Source organism: Meriones unguiculatus, chromosome 2 (assembly GCF_030254825.1).
Source record: "Meriones unguiculatus strain TT.TT164.6M chromosome 2, Bangor_MerUng_6.1, whole genome shotgun sequence".
In the NCBI taxonomy this organism is placed as follows: domain Eukaryota; kingdom Metazoa; phylum Chordata; class Mammalia; order Rodentia; family Muridae; genus Meriones; species Meriones unguiculatus.
Genome location: NC_083350.1, coordinates 74,946,245 through 74,959,006, shown reverse-complemented (window position 1 = coordinate 74,959,006; position 12,762 = coordinate 74,946,245). Strand labels below are relative to the sequence as shown.

General features: G+C 39.9%; 1 protein-coding gene across 5 annotated transcripts in view; it reads left to right on the top strand.

Moving 5' to 3' along the window:
• Rbbp8 (RB binding protein 8, endonuclease) overlaps positions 1-12,762 on the top strand; it is an 82,699-nt gene that overhangs the window by 16,562 nt on the left and 53,375 nt on the right. For 3 of the 5 annotated variants that reach the window (XM_021645419.2, XM_060377678.1, XM_021645418.2), the window contains exon 2: positions 4,023-4,229. In XM_021645419.2, the coding sequence (XP_021501094.2) occupies positions 4,121-4,229 (109 nt within the window). In that variant the 5' untranslated portion in view covers positions 4,023-4,120. Of the gene's footprint in view, positions 1-196; positions 332-389; positions 523-4,022; positions 4,230-12,762 lie in introns of those variants that run through there. The other 2 variants (XM_021645421.2, XM_021645422.2) reach the window with 2 other exon arrangements.

Below are 12,762 nucleotides of genomic sequence, written 5' to 3'. Positions count from 1 at the left end.
AGGCTGGGTCCGGGCCGCTTCGGAGGACGCGGGCCGCGCTCGTGCGTCCAGCGCTCCGCCGGGCTTCGGCGCTCGGATTGCGCGCCGCACCGCGCCGAGCCCGCCCCGCGCATGCGCCAAGCGCGCAGCGCGCGCTTTTCGCGTCGCCCTTTGGAGTGTCTTCCTGGGGGCGCTGGGACGCCGAGGGCATCTCGGAGGAGACTGGTGGAGACGGGCTTGGATGAGGGCCGCGGCGAGTCTGCCTTTGGCGTGTGAGAGGGACGCTGGGTGTCCGATGCTGTCCCTCGTGGGCGGTGACAGCCCGGCCTTCCCGAGCATCTTCAGCGGGGAGGTTAGCGATGCCGCGGATACGCGGAAAGAGATCGCCACCAGCCTCGGTGTCCACAGACACCCGGGGACGAGAGGAGTGCTGTGAGAGGGAAGGGCTCAGGGCGTAGCGAATAACGGTTCAGAGCGAAAAGATCGGCTGCATCGCGCGGGCCGTGCACAGTGCACGGAAAGGAACCGAAACGTGCGAACTTGGTATTGATGGTGTTTTTAATGTAGTTTTTGTTGTTGTTGTTGTTTTTAAAGCGCTTGAGCAGCCATGGTGGTGCCCGCAGGATCTCTTGAGTTCGAGGCCAGCCTGGTCTACGTAGCGAGCTCAGGGTCAGCCAGGTTGAAATAAGACCCTGTTTCAAAACAGCAAAAGCATTGGATTATTTTTAACTACTTCGCCATTGAAGCATTTCCTAAAGGATACTTTGTTCACACTACTAGTTTTAACTTTAATCTCTCTCCCCCTCTCTCTTTTCTCTCTCTCTCTCTCTCTCTCTCTCTCTCTCTCTCGTTTTTCGAGGGTTTCTCTGTGTAGCCCTGGCTGTCCTGGAACTTACTCTGTAGACCAGGCTGGCCTGAACTCAGGAGCTCCACCTGCCTCTGCTTCCCTGAGCGCTGGATTAAAGGCGTGCGCCCTTATTGCCTGGTTCTTTTCTTTTGGGGGGCTCGGGTGGTTTTTTTGTTTGTTTGTTTTGTTTTTCAAGACAAGGTTTCTCAGTGTGGCTCTAGCTGTCCCAGAACTTGCTCTTGGTAACCAAGCTGGGTTCAAACTAAGAGACTGATCTGCCTCTGCCTCCTGAATGTTCTACCACCGCATACTTTTTTTTTTTTTTTTTTGCTACAGATAAGTAGAGTTTGGGGCTCAAATCCTAGCCCGGAAGTAACTGTGTCCTAGCTGTATTGGGCAGGTCACTTGATTTGTTATAACCCAACTCTAAACTGAAGATAATAATTGTATCTCTAGAATTCTGACAATTCACTAAAATGACTAATCCATATGCTGTACAATCCATATGTTGTTATACATAATTAAGTGCAGTTACATTTATGTCTCAGTAGTTACACACAGACTTGTGAATCAAAACAGTATTAAAGCTTCTCATCTCACTTTCAAGAAATTATATAAAATGAATGTTCATGAGGGAAAGATGAACATTTTTAATTCCCTCATAATACACATTCATCATTCAGCTTCAGTAATTGTCAAAGTAAGCTGTTATTTTATCTCCACCCACGCCCGTGTTCAAGGCAGTTCCAGAGAACGTTAGTTCCTCATATATTCCTGTAACAAAGCCTTTCAGTGGCAAAAGAAAAATGGGGCTGGAGGCGTATCCCATTGGTTCTCACCCAGCATGCCTGAAGCCCTGGATCCTTTTCCCAGTACCATAAGAAGTCAAGATTTTAAAAAAGTTAAGTGGTCACATCACTATTGCATCTAAGAATTAACAATAACCTAGTGTAACCAAGAAAATGAATAAGATTATGTTCAGTTTTTGCTGATTCTTCCTGGAAAGCCTAACTGTAATTTTTTTTAATACTTCATAAGTGTGTGTGTGTGTGTGTGTGTGTGTGTGTGTGATTTCTGTAGTGTTAGAAGAGGGTGTCAGATTTCCTAGAACTGGAGTTGCAGGAGGTTGTGAGCATCTAAGTGAGAGCTTGACATTGGTCCTCTGAAAAAGCAGCCAGTGCTCTTAAAAGCTAAGCCATTTCTCTAGTTCTCTGGAAGTTGTGTCAGAGGTTATGCATCCCAGGCTGGCCTCCAACTCTCTCTGTAGCTACAAGGTGGTCTTGAACTCCTGGTCCTCCTACCTCTGCCTAAGTGCTAGGATTATAGGCTTTCACTGCTGTGCTCAGGGTATGGGTTCTGGTGATGGAACCCAGCACCTTGTGCTTTACCAACTGAGCCACATCAGCACTATTTATGTGTCTGGCTTCTCTGTCCCTCCTTTCTCTTTGCCTCCTCCTGTCATTTTTGTGTAGCCTAGCTTGACCTGGAGTTTGGAGCAGTTGCTGAGGTATGAGTCACCGTGCCCAACCTGTTACTCTTGCAATGGGAGGCAGTTAATGGTTTCAGTTCAGAACACATTTAAAATATTTATTAAACCACTTGAGATTCTTAATAGACTGTTACTTCTTTTTAGGGGCTACATAAGTTTTAAAGTTAATGATTAATTGTTACTATGAGAGAGTCACAGTACCTTTACCCTAATAGCTTTGTGTCTGAATAGAAAGTGTGTTCTTAGAGCTTTGCTGTATGTGTATCTTACTGACTTGTTCTTAGAAATACCCATGATCCTCCCATGGGTTAACGTCAGCCATCCGCCTGGTTTTACATGTATCTATGTGAATGGTTGTAAAATCAGGAATGTTTCCGAACATTTTCTAGTGTCTGGTTCAGTATAGTGTTGTATTTCACATCACTCCAAAAGTTAAAGCAATAAAATTTTTTTTCAGTGCTAGGGATTGAACCCAAGACCTTGTACTTCCTCAGCAAGTGCTCCTTTTTTAAGCTACATTTTCATTCCTTGCATACGTACCATTACTACATTTATCTACTTACCATGTGGGTGAACATATGTACAGTACATATGCAGTTGTGTGTAGCCAATACCACAGTACATATGTGGAAGTCAGTTCTTCCCCTTCTTCCCTTTCCAGGGATCGAACTCAAGTTGTCAGGCCTAGTGGCGCTTTCACATCTTACATCCTCTTTTTCCCTCCCTCCCTTTTTCCCTCCCTCCCTCCCTCCCTCCCTTCCTTCCTTCCTTCCTTCCTTCTTTTCTTAAGAAAGGGTCTTGTTATATAGCTCAGGCTGACCTTGAACTTGGGATCCTGCTACCTCTACCTCTGGAGTGCTGGAAATATAAGCACAGCTGGCCAGTAGATGAATACTGACTGGGTAATTATAAATCTTTCAATATTATTAGAGCTTTTTTAACTTTAACATAATTTAGGTAATTACTCCTTTGGTAGAAGGACTGGAAATTTATCCCATATGAAGGTCAAATAACTGAAATAATAGTTTTTTCAATGTTTTGTTTTGTTTTCTTGGTTTTGTTTGTTGTTGGCTTTTGAGACAGGGTTTCTCTGTGTATACCTTTGGCTATTCTAGAACTCACTCTGTAGACCAGGCTGGCCTCGAACTCAGAGCTCCACCTGCCTTTCCTTCCTAGTGCTAGGATTAAAGGTGGGCACCACTACCACCTGGATTTTGTTTGTTTGTTGTTTTTTTCTTTTTTGAAGATTTATTTATTATACACCATTCTGCTTGCACAGCAGATCTCACTATAGATGGTTATGAGCCACCATGTGGTTGCTGGGGATTGAACAGTGGGTGTTCTTAACCTCTGAGCCATCTCTCCAGCTCTTATTTTTTTGTTTTGACACAGGATCTCACTATGTGGCTCTGCCTCTTCCTGGAACTCACTATGTAGACCAGGCTGGTTTTGAACTCAGAAATCTGCCTCTCTCCACCTCCCAAGTACTGAGTCAAAAGGAGTGCAGCACTATGCCCTGCTGTCACCATTATCTTCTTTCCACACTTTTCCCAGCTTCCGTCAAATCCTCTGGATGATTGCTTATAAATAGATATGGAAACCTTGAACATAGCTGGACTTCTGCTTTCATTCTGACTTCAGATTGATTATATAAAGGTGAATGCAAAAAAAAAAAAAAAAGACTTACATGACAATCTGTCATTTCAGGTATTTCAACAACCCAAAGACAACTTCACACCTATGTAAGGAAACAAGGGTCAGGAAACATCAATCGGCAAATAGAAGTGTGAAGCCTGGAAAGCAAGATGAGCATTTCGGGAAGCAGTTGTGGAAGCCCTAATTCTACAGATGTATCCAATGACTTCAAGGAACTCTGGACAAAGCTAAAAGAGTATCATGATAAGGAAGTACAAGGTACAGAATTTGCTGAAGGCTTGAGACTATAATAGTAGAAACTAGCTTTAATTATTTTATGTATTTTTAGTTAGAAATAACATTATTTAGGGGCAAATGTCCCACCTTTATAAAGGGCATTCGCTATTGTAATGCTTTATGATTTCTTTTATTGATGAATTGTTACCTTGTATCTGCAACTACAACAGAATATAGGTTATTATTTTTATTTTTAAATTTGTGTGTGTGAGCCTGCATGAATATATATGTACAATATGTGTTCAGAAGCCAATGGAGGCCAAAAGAGAATATCAGATCCCACAGAACTAGAGTTGTAGGCAGTAAACCACCATGTGGGTGCTAGGAACTGAACCTTGGTCCTCTGTAAGAGCAATAAATGCTCTTCACTGCTGAGTCATCTCTCCAGACTCTAGAACATAGTTCTTATACAACTTGTCCTTAGTCACTTGTGGAATATACTTTGAGACGGTAAAAACAAAAAACAAACAAACAAAAAACCGTAGAATTTATTGACTGAAGACTTAGAATTGAGATATAATTTCCTCTTCCTTCTGGCTTTGTGATCTTAGCTGTTCTCTTTTATCTTTTTTTTATATTCCGACTGCTATTTGCAGGATTACCTCGAGATACACAAGTACTGTTTCAGTAATCTGACAAACATTTCAGGAGCTTTTTGCTACTGAAAACTCATACAAAAGTGAATAGCAATTTACTTCAAAGTTCCTGTAGGCTGTCAGAGATAGTCATGTACACAGTCATGTACAGGCTGTGAAATAATAGCTAAAAAGATGTATATGAAGGGCAGTGAATGTACAGAAGATTAAGTAATTGTATTTAGAATGAATACATACCTTAGGGACTAGAAATGTCGCTCTGTTGATAGAATGCTCTCCCAGCTTGTACAGAGCCTTGAGTTTAAGCCCCTAGACCCACATAAAACATGTGGCACTTCCCTGGAGTTCCAGCTCCTGGGAAGGGGAGGCAGGAGGATCAGAAGTTTATGGGTTTTCTCAGATCTTTAACATTCGATATAGATTTTCCTCATAAGTGAGAAATCTTTTCTCTTACAAACTTGATCTTTGCAGTGATGCTGAGGAAGGAAGGCCCCCCCATATGTTGAGTGAGTGTCCTCCTAGTGTGTCACACTCCCAGCCTGTGGGTCTCTCTCTCTAGACAGAAGTTTTTATTTTTATCTCCTTTTTAATTTTTATCTTATTTTTTAGTATATATGTATATAAACATATAGATATGAGTGCTCTGTCTGCATGTACATCTGCCTGCCAGAAGAGGGCATCACATTCTGGTATACATGGTTGTGAAAGTGGTTGCTGGCAACTGAACTCAAGACTTCCCTGGAAGAGCAGGCAGTGCTCACTTAACCACTGAGCCATCTCTCCAGCCCTACGGATATCTCTTGATTGCCTACCACACCATGTGTTCATATTACAATGCGCCACGGCTTTAACACATGCAGTGCTTTAAAATGTGATCCACCTGAATCAATTCTCACGTTAATTGTGGGGATGTATTGACTCTTCCCATGGGAAATTTTATGTCAAAATGTTATGACAATATCCCCAGTAGAGTCTGAACTATGAACTTCAAAGTAACCTTGCAAGTTCCAGTGTACGTAGATATACTTAATCACAAAATGTGTTTTGCTGTATGACAGAATTTTAATGCAGTGCATTATGTTTGGGAAGATAAAGGAAGAACCAGTGTGCGTTTGTGATTTTCTCTAATACCAGGTATTAGAGGTGGGTACATCTAGGCAGTACAGGTAGAAGGATGAGAAAGATAGATTTTCCCAAAAAATTATAAACAGTTGGATAGATTTCTAAGTGGAAATGTGATGGGAGTCTGTTGGGTAAGATATAGTGCTAGGAAAGCAGATAGGTTCAGATTAGCAGTGTGTACATTCTGAGGAGATTCCCACAAGCTTTTATCTTTAGGATTATGTTTTTGGGTTTTTTTTGGTTTGTTTGTTTTTTTTTTTTTTTGGTTTGGTTTTTTTTTTTTTTTTTTTTTTTGTGGTGGGGGCATTCAAGACAGGCTTTCTCTATATAGCCCTGACTGTCTTGAAACTCACTCTGTAGACCAGATTAGCCTCTACCTCCCAAGTGGTGGGATTAAAGACATCAACCAACATGTCCAATTTGGATTAGCTCTTGAATGCAAATTCATTGATTGTGAGTGGATTGTTCAAACAGTGCCATATTGAGAAAGAAGCGTGAGATATCATGATGAAGTCTGTAAGTTACAGATTTAACTACAAGTGTCCAAGAGCTATCTGCTTTCTCTGATTTGAGCAGAGATGGTAACAGTAGCTGATCTTTGCTACTTTGTGGCTTCTCCTCTATCCCCTCCCTTTCACTCTAGTTTTATCCCCCATCACTAGATAGAGAAAGAAGGATAGAGGGACAAGAGGGAGATTCTTGAATCTAATTTCTCTTGTTTCTTCTTTAAGTACAATTGCTAACAAACCACAACTAATATCCCCTGAATGAACCACAGCCACCCACCCCACCTTTCGGGGCTATAATATTTATATCCCTCTGAAAAGTTCCCAGAACTCCAAAAGTCACACAATCACAGAAACTATCTGTAGATGGAAAAACCATACTTCTTCTAGAGCACAAGGCAAATCATAGGGGCAGTCCAAAGCAGTCCGTATCCCACATCTGGGATTAAAACAAAAACATTTTTATAATATTTCTGTGTTTTTAAAGAAACCAAAATTCCAGAATTCTTCCTACAGTAACTATACAGTTATTTAACATCATAGTACTTCAGATGCCGCATGTGTGTACAATATGAAGATACCTACCTCTGATTGTATTTCATAACTGAATGTGGTAGAGTGTTCGGAAGAGTGTCTGGCACACAGTATGCAATGTATGTTAGGTAGCACTATCACTCTGAAGCAGAGCCATATTTATAAATGTCTGCTGCAGACACCTGACAGTGGGATACTGGAAAAAACTTTTATCAAAAGTCTCATACCTTTATTATTTATTTATTTGGAATGTGTGCCGTGGTGCTCTTGTGGTGGTAAAGACAGCTTTCAGAGTGAGCTTTCCTCTTCACCATGTTGGTCCAGAGGTTAAACTCAAATAGGTTGTCAGACTTAGCTGTAGGCCGAACGATGTAGATGGCCCCTATTCTTTCATTATTTTCCTTTCTCCTTTTCTTCCTTCCTTCCTTCCTTTTTTTTTTTAATTATTTTGTTTGTTTGTTTGTTTGTTTTTCAAGACAGGATTTCTGTGTAGCCTTGGCTGTCTTGACACTAGCTCTGTAGACCAGGCTGGCCCCTAACTCAGAGATCCGCCTGCCTCTGCCTCCCAAGTGTTGGGAGCACCACACCACCAGGCTCTTATTCTTTTCTTAAAATCATGTTCTAGGCCTGGTCGAAATTCTCTCTGTAGCCCAGGCTGACCATGAACATGAAATATTTGGGGGTTTCTGTAATTTTTTCCAGGAAGATTTTATAATTTTCAGTGTATGAGTCCTTTGCCTCCTAAGCATTTTATTTCTATGTTATATCAAATAAAATTATTTCTTTATAAAAATCTTGAGATCGTGTATGATGATGTATCCTCAGCTTGACCTGATCCTCATGCCTATTTCCCAAGGGCTGTCTAAGGTCAATTTGTATTTCTTTGTTTATAATTTACCTATGTACCTTGTTAATGATTTTCTGAGGTTATTGGTTTTTATGGAGGAGGCTGGGCAGTTAGAGCAGGTGTCACTTAGCTCAAGTTGATCTTGACCTTGCTGTGCAGCTGAGGGTAAACTTGAACTCCTGCTCCTCCTGCCTCCGCCTCCCTCAGCGCTGGTATTACGGGTACACAGCCATGCCCTGCATTTGTTAGCCTCTCTGTCTGGGAGAGGCTTACAGAGAAAGCACACAGAGGACAGCTTTGGGCAATGGTTCTCTCTCCCCCATGTGACTCCAAGGGATTGAGCTCTGGTCATTGGCCTTGGCAGCAGGCACCTGTACTTATTAACCCGTCTTGCCAGTCTAATCCTTGCTCTTTATAATTGCAAGTGTTTCATTATTAACGCTAGAAAGTTGACTCACACAAAGTTTAAAGTTTTATTTTTTTCTTAATTTAACAGGAAAATATATTTTGACAAGTTTCTTTTCAATGTTCTTCTGTAAACAGGATCTTCAGGAGACCTCTATTTTATTATGAAATACTACTAAAAATAAGCAATATATTCCTTGAGAGCAAAACTATATATTCATTATAAAATCTGACAAATCTACCTAGTAGGTGGCTCACCCTTCTTGCAGAGTGGATAATTGTTTTGTACTGTGCAGTAAGTCCTCGTTGCTGTTCTGTAAGAGGCTTCATGGTCTCAGGAATGTTCGTGTGCTATAGGAAGTAGTTAAGAGGGCTGGGCAACTGGCATAGAAGCAGATTTGTTTCCTGCTAGGATGTTTGAAGATCTTAAATAATTGTGGTTTGGTTTGTTTGTTTGTTTGAGACAGTTTTAAAGAGCTTGCAGTGTACAAGCTGCATTGTTTGCAGGGGTAACAGATATTTGTCACTGAGTTTTTAATCTTAAGGTTATTATATCCTTTCATCACGTGTGTAGCTCAGGCTGGTCAAGAAATTGCTATGTAATCCAGGCTGGCCTCAGACTCAGGATTTTCCTGCCTCAGGCTAATCTTGGGATTGCAGGCATATACCACTATTTGTAGAAAATTGTTGTTATTTAAAAATTAGTTCGGGTTATTGAATATTTCCCAAGCAAAAGGGAGCTTTTGTATTATTTGTCCTTCGTCAGTGTGTTTTACACAGTTCCATATAAAACTAGATCCTCTGATTATGTAGTAACATCAAAGACCTGCCTGGAGGGTACTTACTTTTTGAAAAGACAATAGGGGATCTAGTTAGAAAAACCAATACAAAAGGCTGTTTGCAAGACATCAGATCCAGACTTGTCTGGACGGTGCAGGTTTTGAAGTATATGTAGGAATCAAAATTGACTCATACTTTTTAAAGCTTCATGTCAGTAAAAGACAAAAAAGAAATGCTAGGAAGAGTAAGCAGTACTTGAGATGCATAATTTTTATATAGACAACCGTAAGAAATTACATGCATGTAATACTGTATAATAGCATTTGGAGTTTCTTGTTTGCTTCATTTGACCAAAACGTATTAAAACAATAGCAATGATATGCCATACACAAAACACTGATCATATAGGATAAGCTACATGCATTTCTACGGAAGAATAAATGGTCTCCATCTTGTGTTGAAAACCAGCAGTTTGCAAGCTGCATTACTACAGGGGACAACTGTGGAGATATTTGTCAATAAGTTTTTAATCTTAGCATAGTTGTATCCTTTCATGGACAGCTTTGGTACTTTGAATTCAGAATAACAGGTTTTAATAGAATTTTCAGAATTTTAATAGAAATTTCAAAATTCTTTAAATTTCAAAAGTCCTAGGAGTACATTTGGGTAGGATTTTATTTTTTTAAATCTCAGTATCATGTTTACTTATAAAAGCACATGTAATAAAGTAGAATTTAGGGTATTTGTCTTTCCTACCATTTTACAGTGTTCACTGCCCACACTAGGTTCTGTTATCACATCTCAGCTAATAAAATTTCTGTTTCATAAATCTGAACCATTTTCATAGAAAACCAGGCAGTTTGGGGGCATAATTGCACCTGCTTTAAAGAAATGGAACCGTGTAGAGACTCTAGCATGACAGGCCTGCTACACCTTGAGTTCATTTTTTTGACTGTACAGTTGATAGTTCTGCTTCTCTCGTCTCATCAGCATAAGAAGTATTCATGTTGAGACCACAGAATCAACAGCTTTGGTTCACAGCAGCAGTGCCTATCCATTAAGAGCTCTGTAAGCAGCTATCGCACACTTCTTCATTATTTGCACTCGTAACTCTGTAAATTCAGTGAAATCCACAAGTAGTTTACCTATTTTGAAATAATTAAATATTAAGCAAAGTACATATACATTAAGTATAACGGATTTTTATAAATTCTGTTTTTAGTTTAGAATAGAAAGAATTCATTGTATAGAGAAATAGGATTGCTTTTTGTAAAGTCAAATTACTTGCTCCATAGATAAAGCTCTACTTGTCAAGAAAAGTGATACTAGTTTAATCATTTCTAGTTCATAAACATAAGTAGCTAAAGTGACAGTGGTCATTTTATATGGTTTTTATCTGAATAAAGAAACATGAATTAATACCATTGGTAATTGATATAGCATGTGTGAACTCTTGTCTCATTTATGAACGTTTAAACTTGTTTAGTGTAAGATAGCAGTGTATACTTGCCCTTGATTTCCTCCAGAATTCACAGAGTAAATAGGTGAGATGAATTGATGTCCTGTGGTGCTTAGTCTTTTGAGCACTGTTTCCTCAGTGGGTTCTCAGGTTGCCAGCGTTACAGTCCCAAGTACTCTGTTGAGCAGACTACCTGTTCACACAGGAGCTGCACTGTCGCACAGCCGCATTCCTTCCGATGGGTGTGGAGCAGGATTACAGCACACTTTATAGGGGTTCTAATTGTAGACACCTAATTGACTTACTGAATAGCAAATGCTAAAATTTAAAAACACATATGCACAGACGGACTTGTTTCAGGGCTGCTCTACGTGACAGAACGGATGCCTCACAGGTGTTGAATGCTTATGTAAGAGTAGTCTTTCCGTATTTCCCAAGATTTTTCTTTTGAAGTTTATGTGGATTTTCCACTTCATTGTTTCTTTTCTAAAAAATTAAGAATCTTTATTTCATGGCAAGAATCCATTTCACCTTTGGCTGCTTTTCACATGCAGAAGCAGACCTGAGTTTTAAAAGTCAGCCAAAATGAAAAACAAGAAAATCTGTCAGCAAGTAAAATTCCCTACGTTTTGAGAAGAGACAAAAACTGCTGACTCTAGTCTTTATTCTAGTGGGATCATAAGTTCTTAATTCTTCAACAATGATGCTTTGCTGAGTATTTCCAAGGTCTCTTGTGTTTGTCATTACCCAAAGAGAAAGAAAACCACTTGGCTTAGGAATTTGGCAGTGGCGAAGGGTTATTATAATTTTTTTAACCAAAAGAACACTCTTTACTTTTACTAGTTATACTACAAGCTTTTCTGTTACTATTTTAAAATGTTTTAAAAGTGAATTGCTTCTCTGTTGTTACTGCTTTTTATTTTAAGCTAATCGTAGAGTTATGTGTAATTGTAAGAAAGTGTGCAAAGAGATCTCATGTACCCTCATGTACCTTCCCGTTGGTAGTATGTTGTTTGTTTTTGAGCTGGGAACTCACTCTGTATCTCAGGTTGGCCTTATGCTCCTGGCAGTCCTCTCACCTCACCCTCCTAATGCTGGGACTGTGAGTGTGAGCCAGCAGATAACCCGATAGTCAGAACACTTTATTTTATACACATTATACATGATCACAAACGAGAAAATTTTATTGGTGTTATTTACTAGCTTTATCATACATAAATTCTGTATGCACACTTGTGTATGTGTGAAATCTAGACGCGTGCTTGGTTCTGTACAATTTAGTAGTCTATACATGTGTCTCCCACTAAAGATTCTACGCCACCTATTTAAATCCTTAGCCTACTTCATCCCACCGTCCCCTCCAGTCTCTTGCCATTAATAATCTGGAATCTTTTTAAGAATGTTATAAGCCATAAAAAATGACCTTTTGAAATTGATGACTTTTACTCAACACAGTTCTATCTGTCCAAACTGTGCATGTGTCAATAGTTAATTGCTCAAGAGGGACTTGCTGTGCAGCACAAGGAAGCCGCAAAGTGGGCGTGCTCTGTCTCTGCCCCTGAGGCAGCCACTGCACCCCGACACATGGCCTTCCTCACTTCTTTAGTTGCTTCTAGATTTTTATTGTTGTTAGATGTTGCCTAAGTCAGAGAACATTGGTTGTTTCTGATGTGTAGCTGCTATACGAAAGATACTGTAATGTCTATGTCTTTTTGTATTTCCTTATTAATATGTCTTGTTTAATTAAGTAATAGGTTGTAGAGCCAAGGGTAAAATATTAGTTAAACATTCCTAGAGGCAAATTCAAGAGAGAACAAAACCATAACACCACACTCCAAATGCATTGGAGCCTTCATCCACCCCCAAATGCATCAGAGCCTTTATCAACCCCGAATGCATTGGAGCCTTCATTTTAGATTTCTTGGCATGTTTGGGAGCAGTAAGGAGAGTAGACAGACTTGAAAGTGATTAGGAATTATGAGAGATTTTTAAAATTCTTTATTTAGATTATGTTGTACTGAATTACAGATGCTACGAAAACAAGTACGTTAGTGTTTCTAGACATACCGTATTGGTATAAGTAAGTAACTTGTTAGTGTCTGTGAACTACCAAAGGCAGATTGTAAATAACCTTTAATTATTCAGAAACCATTCGGTTAATAACTTTCTTCAGGACAGATTCTGTCCAGTGCAAGATAATCTTAGCTGGACATGGTGGCATATACTTGGATTCTCGGTGTTTAGCAGGATGAGCCAGGATGATTGT